At 45.9% G+C, this 27,797-nt stretch overlaps 2 protein-coding genes across 2 annotated transcripts; both read left to right on the forward strand.

Annotated features, from left to right (window-relative positions):
* On the forward strand, nucleotides 1–27,797 carry LOC110070959 (uncharacterized). The gene is given in 7 exon segments (XM_078388102.1): nucleotides 1–368; nucleotides 1,292–1,712; nucleotides 1,957–2,089; nucleotides 2,324–2,394; nucleotides 20,329–20,455; nucleotides 21,557–21,654; nucleotides 21,933–27,797. Coding segments are annotated over 6 exon segments (2,298 nt in total). The 5' UTR covers nucleotides 1–368; nucleotides 1,292–1,298; the 3' UTR covers nucleotides 23,388–27,797.
* On the forward strand, nucleotides 2,669–11,933 carry LOC140703973 (uncharacterized). The gene is made up of 4 exons (XM_078388186.1): nucleotides 2,669–2,836; nucleotides 3,165–3,291; nucleotides 5,328–5,426; nucleotides 5,582–11,933. Exons 2-4 carry the CDS (start codon nucleotides 3,258–3,260, stop codon nucleotides 6,175–6,177), a joined length of 729 nt encoding a protein of 242 aa, XP_078244312.1. The 5' UTR covers nucleotides 2,669–2,836; nucleotides 3,165–3,257; the 3' UTR covers nucleotides 6,178–11,933.

Genomic DNA, 27,797 nt, shown 5'->3' on the forward strand with positions numbered 1-27,797 from the left:
CTCAGGGAAAGGTCTGGGGAGGGAGGGAGGGAGAGAAGGATCCCCCCCCAGTCAGTCAGTGGGGAGATCTGGGTCAGGGAAGGGGCCCTTCGGAGGGAGAGCCGGGGCGGCCCAAGAGATTTCGCTGCCTGAGGCCAAGGGCGAGGGTTTCCCTCCCTCCCCAGGAGAGGGTTCAGCCGGGAGGGGCTCTTGGGCGCCAGGAGGGCCTCCGTGTCTCCGGTGGGGAAGGGGGTTGAATTTGGGGCTCTGGGGGAGGAAGAGAATTGGGACCCCCCCCCCTTCGGCCTCACCTCCACCCCAGGAAAGGAAGCCGGCCAGGGGGAGAGAGGGAAGGGCTTCCCCCTCTTCGGCACCTGATGGCGAAGGAGGTAGTTTTTCCTCTTCCTCACATGAACTCTGGCCCAACACGAGGAAAGGCCTTTGTGTGTCTGCTGGGGGGGGGGTTAGGAAAAAAAATATTGGTCTTCCAGAAGGACAGCTCATGTAGGAGCTACTTGCAGATAGAACCTCTCTCTTTCAAAGTAGTCTACCCTAAAAATAAATAAGAGATATTACAGTGGTTTTTTAAAATTCTTATATTAAAAACTACCTCTTGCATGTGGGACGTGCTGGTACTGCGGGTTAAACCACAGAGTCTGGGTGCAAGATCGAACGAACAACAGTTCGAATCCACGCAACGGTGTGATCTCCCATCGCAGTTCGAAAGCATGTAAAATGCAATTAGATAAATAGGTGCCACCACGGTGGGAAGGGAACAGCATTCTGAGTCCAGTGGCGCTGGCCATGTGACCATGGAAACTGTCTATGGAGAAACGCTGGCTCTACGGCTTGGAAACGGGGCTGAGCACCGACCCCTAGAGTCGGACACGACTGGACTAAATGTCAAGGGGAACCTTTACCTTTACCTTGCATGTCACGTCTTCAATGAGTTATATTGTTTTCGCAAAGGAAAACTAGAAGGAACTCCTGAGGGAAAAACATCTGAGTTTCCTTTCCTCAAGGAACTCCTGAAGGGGTAGCCATAGACAGGGGTGGGTTAAAAGGCAGGTGAGGATCAAAGGCAGAGGGTGTCCCTTCGGGTGAGGATGGCTGAGAAAGGTGAGGGGGAGCAGTCTGCGGTGGATTCCCTTTCTGGGTCTCCACTCAAGGCAAGGTCCCGCTTTCAATGAAAAAAGCTACTCAGGTGTTCCATTTCTGTTTTGAATGAGATGGAGTCTCCAAAGTGAGCCTTCACATAACATCCCATAATTATTTAAAGACCAACCTCATGGCAACCTTCCTTTCAGCACAGGTCAGAGATGGCGGAGGACGACTCAGCTGGCGTTGGAGCAGGAAAAGACCCCCATAGGATGCAGAGTGAAAGGAGTACAGGATTGTGGGAAAGAAGGAGCCAGGATGTCCTGCATGAACTCATAGTCAGCTCACAGGAGCAGTGCCAGCACTTCAGACGCTTCTCCTACAAGGAGGTGGAGGGGCCGCGAGAGGTTTGCACCCAACTCCACCTTCTTTGCCATCAGTGGCTGAATCCAGAAAGGCACACCAAGGCTCAGATCCTGGACCTGGTGATCCTGGAGCAATTCATGGCCATCCTTCCCCCGGAGATGTCCAGCTGGGTGCGGGAATGTGGAGCGGAGACCAGTTCCCAGGCGGTGGCCCTGGCCGAAGGCTTCCTCCTGAGTCAGGCAGAGGAGAAGAGGCAGGAAGAGCAGAAGGTGAGACAGCATTTCCTCCCAGTGACTGTGAAGGAAGGGTGGGGAGCGTATGGCCTCTATACCCCAGTAGCCATGGGGAGGGAATTTGCCCCCAGTTGCACGTATTGTTAGAGAGCATCCCCAAACTCTTGACCCATTGTTGGTGGGGAAATATCTCCATAGCAGAACTTTATGGACCAAGATTTGTATTCTTTTGTGATTTTTCCATTTCGAAATTCCATGGCTTGGACCTTCAACCGCTCAGATCCAAAACCTCTCACTGGGGGTTCAGTGGGATTTCCTTGCAACTGAGAAGACTCCCTCAGACCGGAGTCAGAGTATGTTCCTAAGAAGGGAGGAACATGATGATGATGATGATGGTGGCGCCTGCTTGAAAGGTAAGGATTCCCACTGGGAAGGGCTGTGTTTTTAAGTTCACTCTTTTTCTCTGGAGTACATGAGGGATTCTTTTTCTGTTTTTTTCTTTGTGTATGGAGGGGATGGAGTATTTCATCATCCATCCAAAAACCTAAGCACCCCACCCATCTTATGCAGATGATTCCTATCATGATGGGAAAGGGTTGTTTTTTCATCAGGCAAATCTATGGGACTGTTTTTAATTTCTCCTGCAGGGTCTGAAACAATGCCTGTGATAAGAAACCCGATGTCTGCTCCTCTTTCTCATGGGGATGACCCGGATCAGGTAAGGGGACAACGGATTGCTGGGAAGATTGTGTCCTATTCTCTTCTTCTGGAAAAGCCAAAAACATGAGAAGGGTCCTACGGGAGCATTTAAAATGTGTTTAGTCCCTTCCTCCTGTTTCCATTAAGTGTTTACTCAGCATCTGTAGTAAGAAGTAAAATACAGAGTCCCTCAAAGGCTACCTCTAAGACCAGATCAGCCTAACCAAATTTAAAATTAAGAAATAGTAATACATTAATTTCTTTCCCTAAGAAAATGACCTTTTCTGAACCTGAGAGGCCTTTTCACTTTGGAGGCCTCTCCAAGCCAGAGAAATCAGAAAGCTGGAAGCTGGACTTTCCATCTGGATGTTTTCTTTCCACTCTTTAATTTCTTGTTTTCGTAGACATTTTTGAATGGCACGAGTTCACCACTTCGCACCTTTTGTGGGTCTCCAAGGGAGGTAAATTTTTACCCCTGCACCACTCAAGATCCCTCTCTACTATTTAAGGGAAGTCTGAGACTTGAAGGCCTGCAGCCTTCCCTCCTGCTCTCATTCCGGAGAAAGTGAGATTCCGAAATGTGCAGCCTCTCCCCTGGAGGGAGCCTTGGGTCCATAGGACTCCTACTCTGGGGTAAAAGCAACGTCCTTTTGGAGGACAGTAAATTGCACCCAAAGAAACCAAATGATACCTGGTGAAAGAAGTCCTAGCCACTTCATGTTAGCTTTGGTTCACAAAACACATAAGATTCTTTTAGAGCTATGCTGGAAAGATTTTCTTTTCTTCCAGGGTCCGGTGACCTTTGAGGAGGTGGCTGCGAATTTCACCCTGGAGGAATGGGCCCTGCTGGATCCGGATGAGAGATCCCTCCACAAGGACGTCATGGCGGAGAACCGTCAGATGGTGGCTTCTCTCAGTAAGGCTCCGTGCTTCTCTTGTTCACGCGAAGTGCAGTAACAGCAATATTCAAAGGAGAGCAGTGACACCAGTTAATGGGGATGGAGGTGCTTAAAATAAGACTAGGGAACTTCTGTGGGGTCTTTCTCCCAGTATGATTGAATCCCAGATGCCATCATCCTTGGGCAGCCCGGTCCTTGGTGAAATTCAATGGGAAATGGAGCTGATCTGCCTGAACGTCAAAGGCTTCTCATCTCTTCATCAGAGCATTGTGGAGCTCAAGTAAGAAAACCGGGGGTTTCTGATCTTGTCTGGTTCTCCTTTCTTCCTCTTCTGGTCTACACTCGATGAACGACTTGAGGACACTGTTTCCAACAAAAGTCCTTCTATGTTTGACAAATTATCTTGCTCAACATCAAGAACAGATTCTAAGTCTGATTTCAGAGATTCCTTGTCTTCTCCTTCATCCCTCTCCTTTTGTAGAGGGGTGGAACTTGACTCTATATATTGCCACCTAAGCGGGATGCCCGACTCTAACTCCTCGGTTATCTTAGTGCCTGACTGTATTGGGGCGGGTGGAAAACCCTCTCCACCTGAGGCTCCCACACCTTCCTTGCTGGGGTTCAGTCTTAGCCTTGGCCTGAAGGGACCCACTCCACGGGGTTGCCCAGGACGGTTTAGACATGACCTATTCTCCCGTCCTTGGGCTTCTGGCTGTTGCCACTCTCTGGACTTCCTTTACTTCTTCTCCTCGGTTTCGCCCAAGTTAGATGGTTTTCTATATATCGTCTTTCTCCAGTCCATCTCCGCATATTCTCTGGGAATTTTGAACTCTGCCTATTGCCATATATCCAGGGGTGCTCTTGTACTACATATTTGCCCCCAGTCCTTTTCTCGCTCCTCTTCAGCTTCTGTCACCCAACAAGCCTTCCCCTCTCCCAACGGCCCCTCCCCCTCCTTCTCTCCTCCTTTTATTCCTTCTCCTTTCCCCGCCAAAATGACGCCCTCTGGTGGCTCCTTCTTGTTTGAGTCTTTCTGTCCCTCCTCCTTCAAACATAGTCCCTTTAGGGCAGCGATGGTGAGGCTATGGCACATGTGCCACAGCTGGCACGAAGAGCCCTCTCTGGGCATGCGAGCTATGCCGATGCTGCCACCCATGCCGGCCAGTGCAAGGTACGGCACGGCTTGTTGCCAGGGTTCAGCTCTAGCTCACGACGCTGCCTTCTCCCCTACCCCAAGGGATCCTGTGAGTGGCGCTGGAGGAGGCAATAGGGTGGGGTTGGCGGTGGCAGCATGTAGAAGCGGAGGAAGAGGAGGAGCTACACTCGGCCGCCCATCATGGCTGGTCATTAACTGTGTCTCTGGCGCCGCAGGAGAGCAAGCTTGCGAGGTGGAGTAGAGTGTAGAAAGCCGAGGCAATGGCCCTGCGTATATTTGTGGAGGAGGGAAAAAGTGCCCCCTGGCTGCCCTTCGGAGGATGTGGTGTCCCCAGAGGGTGTCCGCTGATTTGGGCATTGGGTCTCAAAAAGGTTCGCCATCACTGATTTAGGGTCTCCTCCATAGTGGACATTTGTTACTCCGTATCTTCACCCTGGAGGATGCAGAAGGAACACAAAATATCAAATGCTGGGGGGAGGATATCAGGAGACAGATATCTTGTTATCTCATGTGCTATCAGAGGCATCTGGTGGGGGCCCCTGTGAGATACAGGAAGCTGGCCTTGATGGGCCCTTGGCCTGGTCCAGCAGGGCTCTTCTTAGGTTTCTTCTTTTCTTATTACACTCTGAGGAGTGCCCCTCAGGGTGCTCCCAGCCTCATAGTGTTCTCATACAGCCCATATGATGATGGATGAGAGGCAGGGGCTAAAACAAGGGAGAAGGAACCATCTCCCTCTCCATGTTAGGCGGAAAATCAAAGAGTAAAAGACACAGAACATCAAAACGTGTATTTTTGTATAGCCTTATGAAAATCAATAATTTAGAATTGATGTCTTAAATAGTGATGTTTTGGTTGGTTGTGAGGAAAGAAATAAGGTGTTTTCTTTTTCTACTCTAGATTGGGGGAAAAAGTATGTGGAAGACATGGGACCTCCTGAATTCCCTGCTACCATCTCTTCAGGTCACGACTACGAAATGTGGGATCAGTACCTAAGAGGTTGGTGTTCGTTTACAACAGGGCTGATTATTTCTGTGGGGAACCTTGATGTTTGCCTCCCACACACATCTAAAGGATGCAGCTTGATGAGTGGTGAAACTTCAAGTATTAAAAGTAGATGTACTCAATCTATTCTGTGCTCTCTGTTGTTCCAGAAGATCAGGAAAGTTACACCAGAGGAGGGCCCTACCAAGACACCACGTGTAGGCAAAATCTTGCTAAAAGTGTGACACTTACACTTCAGGAGAGAGACCACACTGCAGACCAAAGGTTCAGTGGAAAGGTATACAGGAAAGCTTTTAATAAAAAAACACAACCTGCAAATCAAAAGATAATTGCCAGAGAAGAAAAGAAATACCAATATCAGGAAAATGGGAGATGTTTGGGCAGGAACTCCTTCCTTGAGCTGCGCCAGAGCATCCAAAATGAAAAGAAACACTACAACTGTAAGGAATGTGGAAAATCTTTTATTCACAATTTAGTCCTTTTGACACACCAAAAAGTTCATACAGGAGAGAAACTGTACAAATGCCAGGAGTGTGGGAAATGTTTTGCTTGCAGTTATAGACTTCGAAGACACCAGAAAATCCACACAGGGGAGAAACCATACAAATGCCAAGAGTGCGGGAAATGTTTTGCTCGCAATTCTCATCTTCAGAGACACCAAAGTGTCCACACAGGGGAGAAACCATACAAATGCCAAAAGTGCGGGAAATGTTTTGCTCGCAATTCTCACCTTCAGAGACACTAAAGTGTCCACACAGGGGAGAAGACATACAAATGCCAAAACTGTGGGAAATGTTTTGCTTACAATTCTGATCTTCGGAGACACAAGAAACTCCACACAGGGGAGAAACCATACATATGTCAAGAGTGTGGGAAATGTTTTATTCGCAATTCTCAACTTCGGAGACACCAGAAAGTCCACATGGGAGAGAAACCGTACAAATTTCAGGAGTGTGGCAACTGTTTTTCTGAGCATTCACACCTTTGTGATTATCAGAGAATCCACACTAGGGAGAAGTCAAACAAATGCCAGGAATATGGATAATGTTTTTCACAGAATTCACTCATTCAGAATCATCAGAGGTGGTGAGAAACTATAGAAAATGTTTTGCTCTAATTCCATATTTTCTTGATCAAGAGGTAATTTACACAGAAGATCAGAATTCATATCTTGTAACTCAGGGCAAAGTTTAAACAAGGCCTTTCAATGTCAAAGCCTATTCAAGATAACATTTCGAAAAACAGTACACTCCTTCACCTCCTTCTAAAACTGCACAGAATCTTGCAACGCTACTCCAGCCTCTCTTTTATGAATAATATATGCTGAATACTCACTGTAACAGGCAGCCTTGACCTCACCTGTCCGTCACAGCTGGACAGTGAACCCTCAGCCAATGGTGTGACGGAGGGTGGAACTTAAGGGGAGGAGCTGGTATAAAACGGGGGGTGAAGAGTGTGTGTGGGGGAGATCGAGTTAGAGTGAGATCTGGAGAGATCTTGTGTGAGAGTGAAAGAGGTCTGCGTACCTGAGGTGTCAGTGAGGGAAAGTCTATGAGTTTAATTAAATAAGAAAGTGATTACAACGTGATTATCTTCCAGTGGTTTACTTATTTTATTTTGTAATCAATAAACCAGTTTTATTTTTTTGAAAGAAACCCTTGTCCTTTTCATTTAAAGGAAAGGTTGGTGGCAGCAAGAGTGTGTGGTAGCGTGGTGACCATTCTGTGAGGCCTGGGTAGGCAGAGACAAGGAGTGGCCAGCCACGTCACAGTAAAAATTGGTGTCCAGCGTGTGGGATACGTGTGATCCAGTGAAGCCTGGTGCTGTTAAGGTGCCCAGAGCAGGGGTCTTTAGTTAGGGAATCTGAGTGGAAGCGTGGGTAACTTCCTAGGACTTATCTCACGGGGAGTAAGTCTAGTAGGAGGGCGCTGAAGCTTCAGATTGGGAAATAAGACAGGGAGGCTCTGTGGTGACCATTTCTGTGGAGAGTTGCCCAAAGCAAAAGCTGTGGCAGATTGGCTGGCTTGTCCTGAGTTTAGGGAAAAACTCGGAGGGGACAAAGCGGAGCCAAAGGCAGTGAGGCTGAGGGGACTCAAAGCAGCTGAACTTGGGACAGCGGGAAGCTGTGTGTGTTTGAGATTTGTGGCCTGAAGCAGAAAGAAACATTCTGTTTTGGTGGGAGGCCTAGCTGGAGGCTGAAGCCTGGTAACTGTAGCTAGCTTGCTAGTGGATGAGTGCTGGGAGCTGAATTGCCACATAGACACTCACTGACAAAAAAAGTGTGCTTTTTAAAACGAGGCCTGAAAATTGAAATATAAGCCTGAGGAAAGGAACATGCCTTTAATCAGGGGAAAGAAAGCTGAGCAAGTGCCTAGTGAAATAGCATTTGGGTCAGATAGTGAGAATGGGGATGTTGAGGAAGGATTTACCTCAGCTCAAGAGGGAGAGTCCTCAAGGGAAGACCCATTAGAGTTCAGAAAATGGAGATTTGAGCTGGAGATGAAGGCCAAAGCCCAAGCTGAAGAAAGGGCCTTACAGGAAAGGCAAATGGCCTTACAATTGGAGAAAGAGAAAATGGAGAGGGAGGAAAGACTGAGGCAGAGGGAAATGGAGGTCCAATTAGAGAAAGAACGTATGGCTTTTGAACTCAGGAGGCTAGAATTGGCAAATCAAAACAATAATAACAATAGGGGAGGCAACTCTGAGGGGAGTCAGTTATCTAAGACAGACCTAAAGAAATTCCCAGTTTTTAGAAAGGGAGATGATCCGGAATCATTCCTTGTGATGTATGAAAGAGCTTGTGAGGATTTCTAAGTGAGGGAATCTGAAAAGATGATTATATTGAGATCCCAAATTAGTGGAGGCCTCGCTGAAATATATGCGGAGATGCCAATCGAATTAATCAAAGATTATTCTGAATTCAAAAAGTTAGTGTTTGCCAGGTATGGCATAAACGCAGAACATCTGAGCCAAAAATTCAGATCACTAACTAAGAAACCTGATAAATCCTACACACAATTAGGGGCAAGCTTGTCTAGATGTTTAGAAAAATGGCTCTTACAAGAGGGGGTTCGGACAATTCAGGATCTGAAGGATGTTGTGGGTTTGGAACAGTTTTATTCTCTCTTACATGGTGAACTAAAATATTTGGTCAAGGACAAGAAACGTAAGAATCTGAAAGCAGGAGAGGTTGCTGATTTCATTTCCCAGATACGAAAAACCAGCTTTTCTGGGGGGGCAAATGTGAGGAGAACTTGGGAGGACTCTAATCAATATCCTAGAGGACAATTTAAAGCAGCAGCAGAGGGTTGGCGGCCATTTTGTGGGAAAGACCTCAGAACAGAGCCAAACCAGAGGGCAAGAGTGGTCCTTTTGGACCAGATAGGCGGGGTATAAATCAAATAAATAAATAAATAAATAAGATTTGGAGGGAAAAGTAGTAAAAGGTGCTGGAAATGATCAATGGTATGGTAGAACCTGCTTTAAATGTAATGAAAAAGGTCACATTGCTTTCCAGTGTGGTAAAAACAGAGAAAATAGAGAATTTTTACCACAGAATGTAAATTTAAGCAAGCCTAAAGCTGTTTACTGTGTCCAGCAAAAACAAGTTAATGCACCAGGGGAGGAGTCAGTCTCCATGGCAACACAAACTGAGTTCTCTATACCAGATGAGAATATGGAATCTCATATCCCTTTTGCCGAGATTAGACATTGCTTTCTAATTAAAACGGATCAAAAATTATTTAAAACGGCTGGGGACAATATTTGTGTTTTAGATAACAAATACATGGCTCTGAAAGATTCCTGTTCACAGGTGACTCTATGTCATCCAGATATTGTACCTCAAAAATACATATTACAAGAAGAACACAAGGCAGTGAAAGGAATAGGACAAGAAACTGTTATTTTGCCTGTGGCTGAATTACCAGTTCGATATCAGGGATGGCAGGGAAATTGGCATGTAGGAATTTCCTCACAATTGCCATTGGCTGTTTTAATTGGTACAGACCTCTCTGAGCATGTTAAGAGAGTTCTAGTTCTAACACGTTCACAACAGGAGCAAACAGAGACATCTGAAGAAAAGAGTGTCAGTCAGGGGAAGGGAGTGGCTGACAATAGAGACACAGCTGAGTTATTTACACTTGATATTCCCCAAAACAATACGTTCTCGCAAGAACAACAAGCAGATTCCACACTAAAATGCTGCTTTGAAAACGTGTCTGAAGTACAGTTAACCCCTGAAACACCTGGGGGATTCCACATTGAACAGGGATTGTTGTCCAGAGAGACACTGGTGAACCCCATGAAAGGAGGAGAAGATATTCAAAAGCAGTTAGTGGTTCCTGTAAAATACCGCCAGAAAATATTAGAAAGAGGACATTCGGATATGTTTGCTGCTCATCTGGGAATTGATGGAACCAAACAAAGAATAGCACAAAATTTCAATTGGGACCAGAGATTACAGTTACTGTTGTATGCATATAGATCAGTACCCCAAGACAGTACAGGATTCAGTCCTTTTGAGTTGCTGTTTGGGATAAAAGTGAGGGAATCCCTTAACTTACTCAAGCAAGGTTGGGAGAACAGCCAAGGATCTGATCATGAAGGTGTGACTTCGTATTTAGTCAACCTAGTGAACACACTAAGGGGACGTTTAGAGCTGGTTGCTGCAGGTTTGCAGAAGCAGCAAGTAAAACAAGGGCTCTGGTGTGATAGGAAAGCCTGAGAAAGAGGTTTTGTCCCTGGAGATGAGATGCTGGTGCTAAGACCTCTCAAGGGGAGTAAATTGCGACTGGATTGGGCAGGACCATTCAGTGTAGTTGCCAAAATGAATGACCTTAATTACACCTTTAAAGAGCATGGAGAACCAGGCAGGAGGGTGGTCCATGTAGATAGGATCAAGCCCTGCTATAGAGAAGAGAACCGGGTTCTATTTGACATGAAGAAGGCAGACAATGGGAAACCAATCTGTTGGGCTTCAAGGGAAGATTTCTGGCAGAGAAGCATCTATTTTGGGGCACAGTGCAAAGGGATGTGGGAGGCTTTCACTTCCACCAAAACACAACAACCATTCTTAGTCCCTGGGCTGCTGACATACTGTATAAGCCAAACAAATAAAAGGCTTTTCTACTTCAACGTCTGGGAAAGTAGAGGGAACGAAAAAGATAACCCTGAAGTTGTCAGAGTTAGTCCTAGACTTTACCCTGAGCAACAAAACGAATTGATGGCCTTGCTAGGGAGATTCTGGCAGGTTTCTTTCAGCAAGCCAGGGTTGTCCCAAGGAGTGGTGCACAAAAGTGAAACTGGAAATGCACCCTCACAAGCTGTTACTCCTGGTAGTGCTACTAACCTAACACGCCAGAAGAGAGCAGATTGTATTCAGTGGACCAGCGGATGTGAGGAGGCATTTGAGGAGCTGACGGGGTCGGTGATGACCAGTCCGGTCATAGGAGTTCCAGGGTTCCAGCACGAGTTCACCATCGTTGCCAATGCGTCCAACACCGGGTTAAGAGCCGTGCTGAGCCAGAGGGACAGCGACGGAGATCATCATCCTGTGGCGTACCTGAGTGACAATCGACAGGCGAGCGAGGATCAGCTTCCAAGTGGTGAGGGAGAGTGTCTTGCAATTCTCCATTCACTGCGCAAGCTTGGACCTTATATTTGGGGGAGACATTTCGTCTTTTGTACTGATCACTCCCCAATATTGTGGCTAAGGACTATCAAAGCCAACAACAGCAAACGGATTAGGTGGGCTTTGATCTTGCAGGACTTCGACTTTGATGTTCGAGTGGTCAAAGGGACTCAGAACTGTGCTGCTGATGCCCTCTCGAGAAGACCAAACGACTGAAGATGGAAAGATGGACTCTAAAAATGGTTAAAGGGTTAAAAGTTCATTGTATATGTACGCATTGATCTATAATGTTTGTGGTGTATGCATATGAGTTTCAATGTAAATTTTCATGTTACAGTCTTATCTTAAGTGCATGCTTGAATGATTGAGGAAAAGGTTAATGAATGGATGAGTATGTCTTACAGGTAAGAGGTTTATTTAATGTTTATGTAATTGTTTATCAAATGTAATGTTGTTGGTGTAAATGTAATAGTGCATTGCTCCTCGTTGTTTATAGAGGAAAGCACTTTAGCTTTCCCCCATAAAACAACTTATTAAGGGGGGAGGTAATGTAACAGGCAGCCTTGACCTCACCTGTCCGTCACAGCTGGACAGTGAACCATCAGCCAATGGTGTGACGGAGGGTGGAACTGAAGGGGAGGAGCTGGTATAAAAAGGGGGGTGAAGAGTGTGTGAGGGGGAGATCGAGTTAGAGTGAGATCTGGAGAGATCTTGTGTGAGAGTGAAAGAGGTCTGCGTGCCTGAGGTGTCAGTGAGGGAAAGTCTATGAGTTTAATTAAATAAGAAAGTGATTACAACGTGATTATCTTCCAGTGGTTTACTTATTTTATTTTGTAATCAATAAACCAGTTTTATTTTTTTGAAAGAAACCCTTGTCCTTTTCATTTAAAGGAAAGGTTGGTGGCAGCAAGAGTGTGTGGTAGCGTGGTGACCATTCTGTGAGGCCTGGGTAGGCAGAGACAAAGGAGTGGCCACCCACATCACACTCACTCGAGCCTCGTGGCGCAGTGGTTAAAATGCTGTACTGCAGCTAAAACTGTGCTCATGACCTGGGGTTCAAATCCCAGGTAGCCAGCTCAAGGTTGACTCAGCCTTCCATCCTTCCGAGGTCGGTAAAATGAGTACCCAGCTTGCTGGGGGGGGGGGCAATATGTAGCCTGTATAATTAAAATTGTAAACCGCCCGGAGAGTGCTTGTGGCACTATGGGGCAGCATATAAGTAAAAAAAAAAAATATCACAGAATTTTTTCTTATTTGTCAACTCCTCTTACTCTGATTAACACAACTTCTTTGTACCAATCACTCCCAACTGTGCATAGCTGGACATCTGTAACGAAGTGGAAGGGGTTCTTTGAAATGAAATCCTCTTGTAGAATCTGTTCCTGTAGGAATCCTGTTGTGAATTAACTCTTTGTCTCTCAGAGTCCCTCGTTGCACAGCGGTTCTTCACCTTCCTGGGATGGTTCCTCCTTCTGTCTAATGATAGGACTCATCCAGCTTGGATGAGAAGCCAGCAAGCATTGGTTCAGCACCTCATACCTGCCCTGTGTAAAAGGGTGCCCTTGCCCCCCTCAGCTAGGACAGGCCCCTTGGATGTTCACAGGATACCCCAAAGAACAGAGATTGGAGACTTTTGTTCATTCGTTTAGTCGTTTAGTCGTGTCCGACTCTTCGTGACCCCATGGACCAGAGCACGCCAGGCCCTCCTATCTTCCACTGCCTCCCGGAGTTGTGTCAAATTCATGTTGGTTGCTTCGCAGACACTGTCCAGCCATCTCATCCTCGGTTGTCCCCTTCTCCTCTTGCCGTCGCACTTTCCTAACATCAAGGTCTTTTCCAAGGAGTCTTCTCTTCTCATCAGATGGCCAAAGTACTGGAGCCTCAGCTTCAGGATCGGTCCTTCCAGTGAGCACTCACTGACTGGAGACTTACACAATATTAAAAAAATTGGTAAATGGGCGATACTAACTGCTGACAGCTGTGTAGAACTTTTCAGCTTCCGTGGAGTTAACCTTTCAAGCCATTTTCAAGATGTGATGTTTTTAATATATATAGCCTTAAAGGAAATAAAGGTGTAGACAATGCCCGTTAAGATTGAAGCAGAATTTTAAAAAGGAAGAAGCCCCAGAGATGACATTGTAAATATCTGCTATCTACTGGAGTACATCAAAGAGTTTCAGAAGTAGATGAATCTTTGTTTTATAGAGTAATGAGCAAAGATTTTGCCTGAGAATCGGAAGAAACTGTGGGTTGTTCTAAAAGAAAAGGATGTGCATTGTGATGCACAAAATATATTGTGGACAAGAAGATTGGAATAGAATATGGAGAGAGAGAATGGTTTCCGATGGGAAAAGGTGTCAGACAAAGGGGCATTTTACCCCCTTATCTGTTCAATCTGTACCAAGAATGCAGAATGCCAGACTGGATTCAAATAGAGGAGGAAAGAAAAATGGTAAAAGAAATTATTTACAGTATGGAGATGACACCATCACCCTGGCAGGAAGTAGCAATTACCTGAAATGACCGGTAGTGAAATGAATGAAGAAAGTACCAAAGCACACTTGAAGTCTAAGATTAAGAAAACTAAAATCATGACTGCATAAGAGCTAAACAACTTTAATGATTCTCAGGAAAAGACAATAATGCTGGGACACATAGAGAACAAGAGGAAAAGAGGAAGACCCAATGCAAGATGGAACGACTCTAAAGGGAAGCCACAGGATTGAGTGTAAAAGAACTGAGTTTACGTCAGATAAATTTCTTCATTTTTACGGAAGCTTTGGATGATATCCTAGGTTGGAAATGCTTATGGGCTCCAGTCCCAGAGTATACCCTGGGAAGATGCTATGGTCACATCATATGCAGGAGGACAAAAGTGCGATTTGCCTTCTTGGAATAAGGAAGAGTGGTCCCATGCCCTTTCTCTCTCACCTTGCCATCTATCAACACGGAATCACATTTGAGGGGGCGAAGTAAGGAAGTAGACCAGAATGGAGGGAAATTAGGGGTGCAAAAAGCACTTGTTTCCGGGGCGGGAACACCAACACCCACCAGTGACTTCACTAGTGTATTTCACATTTTCCCTCTTTGTTTTCTCCTCTGAATTCTCCCAAATCAATTTTCTCTTTTCATGAGTCTTTAGGAACTTATTTCTTGGAATAGATAGAACCGTCTTATCTCAATATTTCGGCTGAACATGTTGACTACATAGTAGAGAATGGATGGATGGTTAAAGGCAAATATAGCATTTTATAAAGGGTTCACTATTGAAATTTGCATAACTGTAATTTCATCTGATATTTTAACACAAGGTATTAAGTCTTACGCTTTTAATTTCTGCCTAGCATTCAATTAAAGTAGTAAATCATTCATTTTCCCCGGATTTCTTTTCTATCGTGCTTCCTTTCCGTGGATCTGATTTCCTCTGATTTCAATAAATCTTGAAACAGCACTTGTGAATAGTGTCGGATGTCTCCGCTCACATCTCCCACTTCCTGGGGCACTTGAAATTCTTCATTTTCTGAAAAGCTGACCGGAGCTGGTCTGCAAAGGGGCTTCCTTCAATCCTCTACCACAATGTGTTGGCGCCGGATGCTCTGAAGACAAAGAGATTGGGATCGTTGAGATGCGATTCATTAGATGGGAGGACCTGAGGTTGCCTATCCTCGGATGTGGAAGCCTTGATTTACATTAATGTTTTGAAATTACCTTTTAAAAGTCCCCATTTATAACCTAACTGATTCCCAGGACGCCTCCGACCCTTCTCTTCCTAGATAGGGAAGGACCTGAGACTGCATGTTCTCGGATGTGGAAGCCTTGATTTACATTAGTATTTTGAAATCATCTTTTAAAACTACCCCTTTATAACCTAACTCTGATTCCTAAGACGCCACCAACTCTTCTCCTCCTAGATAAATTTGGGGGGCAAAGGAGCCTCCAAAGGGATCCTTCCAAAGTCCTGCAAATGGAGAAGGAGGTCGAGGGAGAAGGTCGGTGGGGAATGAATGGCTTCTTGGATTTCGTGCAGAAAGAGCAGAGGGGCAGCGGAGAGATTTCCTGGGTCTGAAATTCCCCGAATCCTTTCCTCCAAACCAGGAAGGGAGGAAGAGATCCTGCTTGTCCGAGAAGCCAAGCCTTCTGGCGGGGGCAGTTGGGCTTCTTTTTTGACCACCACTGGAAGAGATTTGATTCCTAGAGTGGACAGGAGGTGGGGAAATACGGGATAGACAGGAAGTGGTGCAGAGTTCTCCATAACAAAAGGTCCCCCTTTCACGAGTAAGCCCCTTCCTGGTCCCTCTTTTTCCCCTTCCGGAAGGAAACGAGGGCTCGGGAATCTTCTCCAGGACTTGCACGTGTTTCTTGTGTTCCCGGCGGGGCTCCTCTTCTCCTTCAGGATCTTCTTCTTCAAAGGGGGCGGCGGGGTGTGGGGAGGGCGGAGGAAGGTGAGCCCATTCTCTCAGGGAAAGGTCTTGGGGAGGGAAGAGAGAGAGAAGGAGCCCCCCCAGTCAGTGGGGAGATGTGGGTCAGGGAAGGGGCCCTTCCGAGGGAGAGCCGGGGCGGCCCAAGAGATTTCGCTGCCTGAGGCCAAGGGCAAGGTTTCCCTCCCTCCCCCAGCAGAGGGTTCAGCCGGGAGGGGCTCTTGGGCGCCAGGAGGGCCTCCGTGTCTTCTGTGGGGACGGAGGTTTAATTTGGGGCTGGGAGGGGGGAAGAAAGCAAGAGAATTGCGACCCCTTCGGCCTCATCTCCACCCCAGGAAAGGAAGCCGGCCAGGGGGAGAGAAGGAAGGGCTTCCCCCTCTTCGGCACCTGATAACGAAGGAGGTTGTTTTTTCCTCTTCCTCACATGAACTCTGACCCTACCAAAGAAAAGGTGTTTCTGCTGGGGGAGGGGGGAGGCTAAAAATCCCCAAATGAAAACCTTATTTATCTTCCAGAAAGGCAGCTCATATAAGAGCTATTTACAAGTAAAGGCTCTTTCTATCAAAGTAGTCTACCCTAAAAATAAAAAACAAATAAAACAGCACAGTTTTTTATTTTAAAAATTGCCTCTTGCATGTGAGGTCTAAAATGAGTTATATTGTTTTCACATAGGAAAATAAAAGATGCTCCTGAGGGATATCTCCTGAGTTTCCTTTCCTCAAGGAACTCCTGAAGGGGTAGCCATAGACAGGGATGGGCTAAAAGGCAGGTGAGGATCAAAGGCAGAGGGTGGCCCTTTGGGTGAGGACTGGCTGAGAAAGGTGCAGGTCGAGCAATTTGGGGTGGGTTTCCTTTCTAGGTCTCTGCTCAAGTCAAGGTCAAAGCTTTAAATGAAAAAAAAAGCTGCTCAGGTGTCCCATTTCTGTTTTATCTTCGACATTTCCCTACATCTTCTTTTGCATGACATGGATTCTCCAAAAGGAGCTTTCACACAACATCTCGTAATTATTTAAGGAGCAACATCTTCCAATTGCTATCGGTTAATAGCAGGGCCTGATCATCCAGTCTTTGCCTGGAGAGAAAATTCAGAGGTTTTCTTCACTGATGCCATGGCAGCCTTCCTTTCAGCACAGGTCAGAGATGGAGAAGGACGACTCAGCGGGCGTTGGAGCAGGAAGAGACCCCCATAGGATGCAGAGTGAAAGGAGTGGGGCATTGTGGGAAAGAAGGAGCCGGGATGTCCTGGATGAACTCATAGTCAGCTCACAGGAGGAGTGCCAGCGCTTCAGATGCTTCTCCTACAAGGAGGCAGAGGGGCCGCGGGAGGTTTGCACCCAACTCCACCTTCTTTGCCATCAGTGGCTGAAGCCAGAAAGACACACCAAGGCTCAGATCCTGGACCTGGTGATCTTGGAGCAGTTCCTGGCCATCCTTCCCCCGGAGATGTCCATCTGGGTGAGGGAATGTGGAGCGGAGACCAGTTCCCAGGCGGTGGCCCTGGCCGAAGGCTTTCTCCTGAGTCAGGCCGAGGAGAAGAGGCAGGAAGAGCAGAAGGTGAGACAGCATTTCCTCCTGGTGACTGTGAAAGAAGGGTGGGGAGCGTATGGCCTCTATACCCCAGTAGGCATGGGGAGGGAATTGCTCCCATTTCCATGTATTGTTAGAGAATATCCCCAAACTCTTTACCCATTGCTAGTGGAGAAATATCCACTATTTCCTACATAGCAGAACTTTATGGGCCAAGGTTTCTTCCTATGTATTCACCAGAGACTGGCAAAATGTTAGGAAGAACAACCTTCAGAACATGGCTAAAGAGCCCGAAAAACCCATGGAAAACTGTTTCTTCCTATCTTTTTGTGATTTTCTTTTCCCTTTCCGAATTTCGTGGCTTGGACGCTCAACTGCTAAATCAGATCCAAAACCTCTCAGTGGGAGTTCAGTGCGATTTCCTTGCAAAGAAGAAAACTCCATCAGACAGGAGGCAGAACATGCTTCCAAGGGGGCAGAAACATGATGATGGTGGTGATGGTGATGGAAGCACCTCCTTTGAAGGTAAGGATTCTGGCTGCGAAGGCTGTGACTTTAAGTTCACTCTCCTTCTCTGGAGTACGTGAGGGATTCCTTTTCTACTTTTCTCTATGTGTATGGAGGGGACAGAGTATTTATTTCATCATCCATCCAAAAACCTAAGCACTCTACCTATCTTATGTGGATGATTCCTGTCACAATGGGGAAGGGTTGTTTTTTAATCAGGCAAATCTATGGGACTGTTTTTAATTTCTCCTGCAGGGGCTGCAACAATGCCTGTGATAAGAAACCCGTTGTCTGCTCTTCTTTCTCATGGGGATGACCCAGATCAGGTAGGGGGGCAACGGATTACTAGGAAGATTGTATCCTGTTCTCTTCTTGAAAAGCCAAAAATATGATAAAAATTGAAGGGGTGCATCTAAAATATCTTTTACGCCCGTTCCTCCTGTTTGCAGTAAGTATTTACTCAGCATCTGTAGTAAGAAGGAAAATACACAGTCCCTCAAAGGCTACCTCTAAGACCAGATCTCAAGAGTCTTTATGGTTCAGTGAGAGCTGGACCATAAGGAAGGCTGACCGCCGAAGAATTGATGCTTTTGAATTGTGGTGCTGGAGGAGACTCTTGAGAGTCCCCTGGACTGCAAGGAGAACAAACCTATCAATTCTAAAGGAAATCAACCCTGAGTGCTCACTGGAAGGACAGATCCTGAAGCTGAGGCTCCAATACTTTGGCCATCTCATGAGAAGAGAGGACTCCCTGGAAAAGACCTTAATGTAGGGAAAGTGTGAAGGCAAGAGGAGAAGGGGACGACAGAGGATGAGATGGTTGGACAGTGTCACCGAAGCAACCAACATGAATCTGACCCAGGAGGCAGTGGAAGATAGGAGGGCCTGGCGTGCTCTGGTCCATGGGGTCACAAAGAGTCGGACACGACTAAACGACTAAACTACGACAAAGACCAGATCAGGCTAACTAAATTTAAAATTAAGAAATAGTCATAATTTCTTTTCCAGAGAATGTGGCCTTTTCTAAACCCTTTTCACTTTAGAGGCCTCTCCAACAGAGAAAAATCAGAAAACCGGAAGCTGGATTTACCATCTGGATGTTTTGTTTCCACTCTTTAATTTCTCATTTTTGTAGACATTTTTGAATGGCACCAGTTCACCACTTCTCGCCTTTGGTGGGTCTCCAAGGGAGGTAAATTATTGCCCCTGCACCACTCAAGATTCCTCTCTCCCATTTAAGGGAAGTCTGAGACTTGAAGGCCCCATCCCTCCCTCCTCCTGTCATTCCAGAGAAAGTGAGATTCCAAAATGTGCAGTCCCTAGCCTGGAGGGAGCCTTGGTTTCATAGGACTCCTACTCTGGGGTAAAAGCAACATGCTTTAGGAAGACAGTAAATTGCACCCGAAGAATCCAAATGAAAGCTGGTGATAATAATCCTGGCCACCTCATCTCAACTTTCGTTCATATTTATTTATATTTATTATTTAAATTTATATCCAGCACCATCTGGAAACAAGGCCACTCTGGGTGGCTAAGAATAATATAATATATTAAAAAAGGATAAAAGTAAATTAATACATAATTATGGAAATAAAACAGTAATAAAGATAGTTAAAAGGATATTGGCGAGGATGGCAAGAAGAATGGTAAAAAGGCAGGACAAGATCCTAGTGCCCTGGGTAAGCCTGGCAGAAGAGCCAGATCTTTAATGCTCTTTTGAACGGATTCAGCAAGGGTGCCAGGCAGATCTCAATAGGGAGGTTATTCCATAGGTGGGGGTCAACCACCACAAAGGCCCAGTTGTTCTTTCCCTCCGGACCCCCTTTGGGGTCAAGGCCCTCAGCCGCCTTGCCTGTGAAGAACAAGTATTACGGACAAATCTGGCTAGGAGCAGGCATCCTGATAGATATCTAGGTCCTCCGAAGGTGGAAATGGGCTGCCCAGACCACAGAAGCCACCTAGGTTTCCATGGTGAGATCGGGGTCCAAGCAGATGCCCAAGCTGTGAACCTCACTCTTCATCTTGTCCAGATTCAACCTCAGTCCATTTGCCCTCATCCATCCCAGAACGTTCCCCAAGCAGCGTTCAAGGGTTGGAACAGCATCCACTGCAGTAGGAAAAAAGGAGAGACAGAGCAGGTGTCATCAGCGTACTGATGACACCAAGCCCCACAATTCCAAATGACCTCACGCAGCAGCCTCATAATTGATATTAAAAAGCATTGGCGAGATGATCGACCCCTGATGAACCCAACAATTGAGGATCCACGGGGTGGAAGTCATCTCGCCAAGCTTCACTCTGGGGACCGTCGTCCAAGAAGGAACGGAGCCACGCAAAACGAGACCACCGATTCCCAACTAGGAAAGCTGCCCTAGGAGGATACGGTGGTCAACGGTACCAAAGGCTGCTGAGATATCAAGGAGGACCAACAAGGACATATTGCCCCTGTCGGCCTCCCTCAGGAGGTCATCCTGCAGACCAGTGCTGTTTCCGTACTATGCTGTGGCCTGAAGCCCGACTGGAATGGATCAAGGGCATCAGTTTCCTCCAGGAGGGCCTGGAGCTGATCGGCCACCACCCTCTCGACCACTTTACTCATGAAACAAACATTGGCGACGGGCCTATAATTCCCAATTTCGTCCACCGCCAGATCAGGTTTCTTTCTTATGGGCGTAATGAGTGCCTCTTTGAGAGCAGGGGGAACCATGCCCTCCTGGAGAGACCTATTAATTATTGCAGCAGCCCGCAATACATGGCCTGCATTACATCAGACGCTTTTAGACTATGCCAGGAACATTTTCTTTTCTTCCAGGGTCTGGTGACCTTTGAGGAAGTGGCTGTGAATTTCACCCCGGAAGAATGGGCACTGCTGGATCCGGAACAGAGATCCCTCCACAGGGAAGTCATGGTGGAGAACCGTCAGATCATGGCTTTTCTCAGTAAGGCTCCTTGATTCTCTGGTTTACACGACTCTTTATATTATCACCTACGTGGGATGCCCGACTTTGACTCCTCAGCTACGTTAGCGCCTGACCGTATTGGGGTGGGTGGAAAGCCCACTCCACCTGAGGCTCCCACACTTTCCTTGCCGGGGTTCAGTCTTAGCCTTGGTCTGAAGGGACCCACTCCACGGGGTTGCCCAGGATGGTTTAGACATGACTTATTCTCCTGTCCTTGGGCTTCTGGATGTTGCCACTCTCTGTACTTCCTTTACTACTTCTCCTCGGTTTCGCACAAGTTAGATGGTTTTCTATATATCTTCCTTCTCCATTCCTTCTCCGCATACTCTCTGGGAACTTTGAACTCTGCCTATTGCCATATATCCAGAGGTCCTCTTGTACTACATATCCCCCCCCCCAAGTCCTTTTCTTGCTCCTCTTCAGCTTCTGTCACCCAACAAGCCTTCCCCTCCCCCAACTCCCAACTGCCCCTCCCCCTCCTTCTCTTCTCCTTTTATTCCTTCTCCTTTTCCCGCCAAAATGAGGCCCTCTGGTGGCTCCATTTTGTTCTCTGTTTATCTCTCTCCTCTTTCAAAGACAGTCCCTTAGGGTCTCCTCCAGGGTGGACATCTCTCCCTTGGTATCTTCACCCAAGGATGCAGAAGGAACACAAAATACCAAATGCAGGGGAGGGGATATCAGGAGACAGGTGTCTAGTTGTCCCGGAGGCTCCCAGAGGCATTTGGTGGGGTCCCCTGTGAGATAAAGGACGCTGGACTAGATGGGTTCTTGGGCTCATCTAGCAGGGCTGTTGTTATGTACACTCTGAGGAGTGACCCTCATTGTGCCCCCAGCCTCAAGGTGTTCTTCCACAGCCCGTGTGATGATGGATGAGAGGAAGGGGCTAAAGCAAGGGGGAAAGAAAGGAATAATCTCCCTCACCCTGTTAGCAGGAAGGTCAAGAGAAAGAGACAAAGAACATCAAAATGTGTATTTTGGAATAACTTCATCAAAGTCAAAAGTTTAGAAATCATTTCTTAAATAAAAACATTTTGGTTTATTGTGAAGAGTCAAATAAGGTGTTTCCTTTTTGAAATCTAGATTGGGGGAATTGTGGTTTGGAAGCTGCTGGTCCTCTTGAATTCTGTGGTAGCATCTCATCATGTCACGACCAGGAACTGTGCGAGCAGTATGTAAGAGGTTGGTATTCCATTACAACAGGGCAGAGTTTTCTAGAACATTTCTGTGGGGAACCCTGATGTTTGCCTCCCACAAACAACTGTTGGCTGCTCACTCAATCTTTCTTGGGGGATGGGGGGAGAGAGTGAGTCGCCACAAATGGCTCTTTTCCCTGTAGATATAATGTTCTCACTGGGGAATTCTCACACTCTAAACAAGGACACACCTTGGTGAGTGGTGATACTTCAAGTGATAAAAGTAGATCTACTCAACCTATTCTATGCTGTTCGTTCTTCCTGGAGATAAGGAAATTCATACCAGAGGAGAGCCCGACCTATATACCATGTGTGGGCAAGATCTTGTTAAAAGAGTGGCACTTACACTTCAGGAGAGAGGCCACGCTGCAGACCAAAGGTTCAGTGGAAAAGTATACGGCAAAGCTTTTAACAGAAAAACACAATTTGCAAATCACAAAATAATTGCCAGAGGAGAAAAGAAATATGAGTATCAGGAAAATGGGAAATGTTTGGACAGGAATTCCCTCCTTGAGCTGTGCCAGAGCGTCTACAATGAAAAGAAATTCTACAAATGTAAGGAATGTGGAAAAACTTTTATTTACAATTCAGTCTTTCTAACACACCAGAGAGTCCACACAGGAGAAAAACCATACAAATGCCAAAAGTGTGGGAAAAGTTTTGCTCGCAATTTTCACCTTCAGAGACACCAAAAAGTCCATACAGGGGAGAAACCATACAAATGTCAATTGTGTGGGAAATGTTTTGCTCGCTATTCTCACCTTCTCAAACACCAGAGAGTCCACACAACAGAGAAATTGTACAAATGTCAGGAGTGTGGCAGCTGTTTTTCTGATCATTCACACCTTTGTGATCATAAGAGAGTCCACACAGTAAAAAAAACATACAAATGCCAAAAGTGTGGGAAATCTTTTGCACAACGTTCTTACCTTTCTGGACACCAGAGAGTCCACACTGGAGAAAAGCCATACAAATGCCAAAAGTGTGGGAAATGTTTTGCTCGTAATTTTCACCTTCGGAGACACCAGACAGTTCACACAGGGGAGAAACCATATAAATGCCAAGAGTGTGGGAAATGTTTTTCCCGCAGTTGTCATCTTTGGATGCACCAGAGAGTCCACACAACAGAGAAATTGTACAAATGTCAGGAGTGTGGCAGCTGTTTTTCTGATCATTCACAACTTCGTGGTCATCAGAGAGTCCACACAGGAAAAAAACCATACAAATGCCAAAAGTGTGGGAAATGTTTTGCACAAAGTTCTCACCTTTCTGGACACCAGAGAGTACACACAGGAGAAAAACCATACAAATGCCAAAAGTGTGGGAAATGTTTTGCTCGTAATTTTCACCTTCGGAGACACCAGACAGTTCACACAGGGGAGAAACCATATAAATGCCAAGAGTGTGCAAAATGTTTTTCTCGCAGTTGTCATCTTTGGATGCACCAGAAAGTCCACACAGGATAGAAACCGTACAAATGTCAAAAATGTGGGAAATGTTTTGCTCGCAATTATGAACTTCGGAGACACCAAAATGTCCATACAGGGGAGAAACCATACAAATGTCAAGAGTGTGGGAAATGTTTTACTCACAGTTGTCAACTTTGGAGACACCAGAAAGTCCACAGTGGGGAGAAGCCATACAAATGCCTGGAATGTGGAAAATGTTTTTCATGGAATTCACTCCTTCGGAATCATCAGAAAATACACAGTGGTTAGAAAACAGAAATGCCTGGAATTTGGGAAATGTTTTGCTTTCATTTTATATTTTCTTGATCAAGAGCTAATTTACACAGAAGGTCATAATTCATATCTTGTTACTCAAGAGAAAGTGTAAGCAAGGCCTTTAAATGTCAAAGCCTATTGAAGATACCATTTCCAAAAACAGTACACTCCTTCACCCCATTCAAAATAAAAGGGCTTTTCCCTTGCAGTTTGTATAGGGCAGACACGAGCTAGCAAGCCCAGACTTCCACAATCAAATGCAGAAAAGTAACCTTTCCCATTTGTGTTTAGTACAATACAGTATATAATGTTGGACCTTCCTATTTGTGTCGATGTTGATGTCCTCACTCTGTCAAGCAGAGTGATCTGTCTGAGATATTATTGGTCTTTTGGGTGGCCCTTTTTCTGTGCTTACCTTCACCAAGGGCTTCTCTCTTTTGGTCAAACTTCTGCGATGGCCTTCCTCGACTCTTAGGACTGATACTGAGGACTTTTCTGTTTTCCGATTCCTACACGATTGTTGCCATTTTATAACTTTATTTGACACTCTTCGGTTTGCATTCCCAAGCAATCCAGGTAGCAACGATGGACGTTTGCCAAATAAGAAACGGATCACCCAAACAAACACAACTTTCAAAAGTAACTAAACACAGAAAACGTTCCTGTGGAGCTCAGCGATTAGATAATATTCCCAGCATCTGAGTTGATGATCCGATTCTCTGCTTTAGAAACGGCCTCCTTACACAGCCTTCGTGGTGTGGCCGGAGAGAAGTGAGTGTTACGGCCTGATGTCAAGAATCTTGCGGCACCTTTGAGAACAAGATGTTTTGTCTGGCTGTGCCTTCGAGCAGCTGCAGGAGCTGACTTCTCCAGAGGCCACGGAGAGGGTCTGGGAGCAGCCCCTTGGGGCAGGCGACGTCTAGCGCCTTGGGCCCCTGCGTCTAGCAGGGGAGGGGGAATCCAAGGAGAGCCCCTTCGCAGGAAGAGTGTCCGCTTGGGCAGGCCAACCATGACCCCTGTCGGTTTGCTGATGCTGCTGGATCTCACACAGGCATCTTGTTCTGGAGGCCATCAGTGGCCACCATCATCCTCTCTGATGCTCAACAGTATCTGTCCCTCGAGCACAGCAGGACCTTCAGCTGACTGTCCAGACGCCACTTTGGGACTGGCTGGATTGTGTTACAAATAGGAGAAGGAGGCCGACGGTGGTGTTGTGACATTCAACCCGCCTGGGCACTACCTGCCAGGACCAAACTCTACTGCTGGGCAAAGGCCATCTCCTGGAAAAGTTAGCTTTTGTGAACTACAGTTCCCAGAATGTCCCCCAGCTGGTTTTCCCCAGACTCTGGGAGGCATAGCCCAAAAAAGTAATTACTGTATTTTGTGTGACAGGGAATATGTAACAGATATTTTCAAAGAAGTAGCTATGGCCATCTGTTCTGGCAACAAAGAAACAAAAGTGGCCTGGAAGTTTTAAGACTAAACAATTTGTTTCAGAGTGAACTTCACACACACACACACACTTGCTATGTCTTTCGAATTCTCCTTGTGTCTAATGAAAGGACTCATCCAGATTGGGATGAGAAGCCAGCAGGCGTTGGTTCAGAACCTCATACCTGCCCTGCATACAAAGTTGCCCATGTACCCCTCAGCTAGGACAATCCCCTTGGATGTTCACAGGATACCCCAAAGAACAAAGAACACAGTCTTTCAGAATACAGTGGTGCCCCACATAGCGACGATAATCCGTGCAGCAAAAATAGCTGCAAACCGATTTTGTCGCTATGAGAAAATAAAAAGCCCATAGGAATGTATTAAAACCCGCTTAATGTGTTCCTATGGGCGAAAAACTCACCTTTAAGCGAAAATCCTCAATACGGCCGCCATTTTCGCTGCCCGGTAAGCGAGGAATCTGGGCAAAAACACAGCGGGCGGCCATCTTTTTTACCCGGTGGCCATTTTGGAAGCACCGATCAGCTGTTGGAAAATCATCGCTATGCGATGATCGGTATGCGAAATGGTACCGATCATTGCAAAGCGATCGCAAAAAATTCATCGCTATGCGGGTTCATCGTTAAATGGGGCGCCCATTAAGCGAGGCACCACTGTATTAAAAAATATTAAATGGGGTAACACTAACTACTGAAAGCTGTGTAGAACTCTTCCGCTTCCGTGGAGTTAATCTTTCAAGCCGTTTTCAAGATGTATAATTTTTAATGTATACAGCCTTAAAAGAAATAAAGGTTTAGACAATGCTCGTTAAGATTGAAGCTGAATTTTAAAAAGGAAGAAGCACTGGAAATGACATAGTAAATATCTGCTGTCTACTCGAGTACAATAAAGAGTTTCAGAAGGAGATGAATCTTTGTTTTATAGAGCAAAGACTGTGAGAATCGGAAGAAACTGTGGGCTGTTCTGAAAGAAAGGGATGTGTGTCATGATGCACAAATTATATTGTGGACAAGAAGATTGGAACAGAATATGGAGAGAGAGAGAGAGAGAATGGTTTCCTATGGGCAAAGGTGTCAGACAAAGGGGTATTTTATCCCCTTATCTGTTCAATCTGTACCAAGAATAAAGAATGGCAGACTGGATTCAAATGAAAGAGGAATGAGAAATGGTAAAATAAATCCTTTAAAATATGGAGATGATACCATCACACTGGCAAAAATAGCAATATACCTGAAATGACCGGTAGTGAAAAGAACGAAGAGGGTACCAAAGCAGACCTGAAGTCTAAGATGAAGAAAACTGAAATCATGACTGCAGATGAGCTAAACAACTTCAAGGCTGACGATGCAAAAATGGAATCAGAGATTCTCAGGAAAAGACAATAATGCTGGGACACGTAGAGAGCAAGAGGAGAAGAGGAAGACCCAAGGCAAGATGGAGCAACTCCCTAAAGGGAAGCCACAGGCTTGAGCGTACAAGAGCTAAGCAGGGCAGTTGAAGGCAGGCTCTTTTGGCGATCGTTCGTTCCCAGGAGCCCCCCAGAAGTCCCTTAAGACCGGATGGAACATAACCCCTTTCTCTTGCCCCCCAAATGTTTTCCCTCAAATAACTTGATTTTTAAAATCATGTCTCAAAGTTTATTCTGTTTTAAGTAAAGGTAAAGCTTCCCCTGACATTTAGTCCAGTCATGTCTGACTCTAGGGGGCGGTGCTTGTCCCCGTTTCCAAGCCGTAGAACGTTTGTCCCTAGACAGTTTCCGTAGTCATGTGCTAGCGTGACTAGACACAGAACGCTGTTACATTCCCACTGAGTTGGTACCTATTTATCTACTCACATTTGTACATGCTTTCGAACTGCTTAGGTTGGCAGGAGCTGGGACAAGCGACAGGAGCTCACTCCGTCGGGTGGATTCGATCTTTGCAGCACAGAGGCTTCTGCGGTTTAGCCTGCAGCACCACCACGTCCGTCTTCTGCTGGTTTACCTGAAGTAAATTTCTCCAGTTTCAAGGAAGATTAGGATGATACCCTTGGTTGGATACAGCTCCAAGCCCAGAGTGTACCCTTCGAAGATGCTGTGGGGTCATCATGTGAAGCAGGAGGACAAAAGTGCGATTTATCTTCTAGGAATAAGGACGAGTAGTGCCATGCCCTTTCTCTCTCACCTTGCCATCTACCAACACGAAACCAAATTTGACAGGGGGGGGAGGTAAAGAAGTGGACCAGCATGCAGGAAAACTAGGGGCATCAGAGGTGCAAAAAGCACTTGTTTCCGAGGTGGTGGAGACTTGGATTTAGAGACATTCATTCATACTCCCTTTCAGGCTCAGTTGCACATGGTTTTCGGTTTACTCTTTCTCGTGCAGTTTTTACCTTTGCATATTTTAACTACTCCGGGTCCTTTCGGCCTTAGATTGCCTTGAATTTGAGAGAAGCTTTGGTTTTCGGAATTGGTTTCATTAATCCTTCTTGGAGAAATTACAACTCCCTTCCTGTCTTCTTCTACTTATTGCTTACACAGATTCAGGAACATCAACACCCACCAATGACTTCACTAGTGTATTTCACATTTCCCCTCTTTGTTTTCTCCTCTGAATTCTCCCAAATCAGTTTTCTCTTTTCTGGAGTCTTTAGGAACCTGGGTTTTTTTTAATAGATAGAAAAGTCTTTCTTTCTCAATCTTTTGGCTGAACATAATGAGTAAATGGTAGATAATGGTTAAGGGCAAATATTGCATTTTGTAAATAGTTCAATATCTAAATTTGCATAATGATAGTTTCATCTGATATTTTAAAACAGGGCATTCTGCTTTACGCTTTTGATTTCCCGCTAGCATTGTATTGTAGTTGTAATTTCTTCATTTGCATCATATTTCTTTTCTCTTGTGCTTCCTTTCCGTGGATCTTATTCCCTGTTTATCTGCTGCGATTTTAATAAATCTTGCACCCAACTCCA

This window comes from Pogona vitticeps, chromosome 2, assembly GCF_051106095.1.
Source record: "Pogona vitticeps strain Pit_001003342236 chromosome 2, PviZW2.1, whole genome shotgun sequence".
NCBI lineage: Eukaryota > Metazoa > Chordata > Lepidosauria > Squamata > Agamidae > Pogona > Pogona vitticeps.

Bases quoted from the DNA above. Each gene is read 5' to 3' on its own strand.
- LOC140703973 (XM_078388186.1), top strand. From the start codon at position 3,258: ATGGCGGAGAACCGTCAGATGGTGGCTTCTCTCA. The intron at 3,292-5,327 runs GTAAGGCTCCGT...TTTCTACTCTAG, and splicing joins TCAGATGGTGGCTTCTCTCA to ATTGGGGGAAAAAGTATGTG. The intron at 5,427-5,581 runs GTTGGTGTTCGT...CTGTTGTTCCAG, and splicing joins GTGGGATCAGTACCTAAGAG to AAGATCAGGAAAGTTACACC.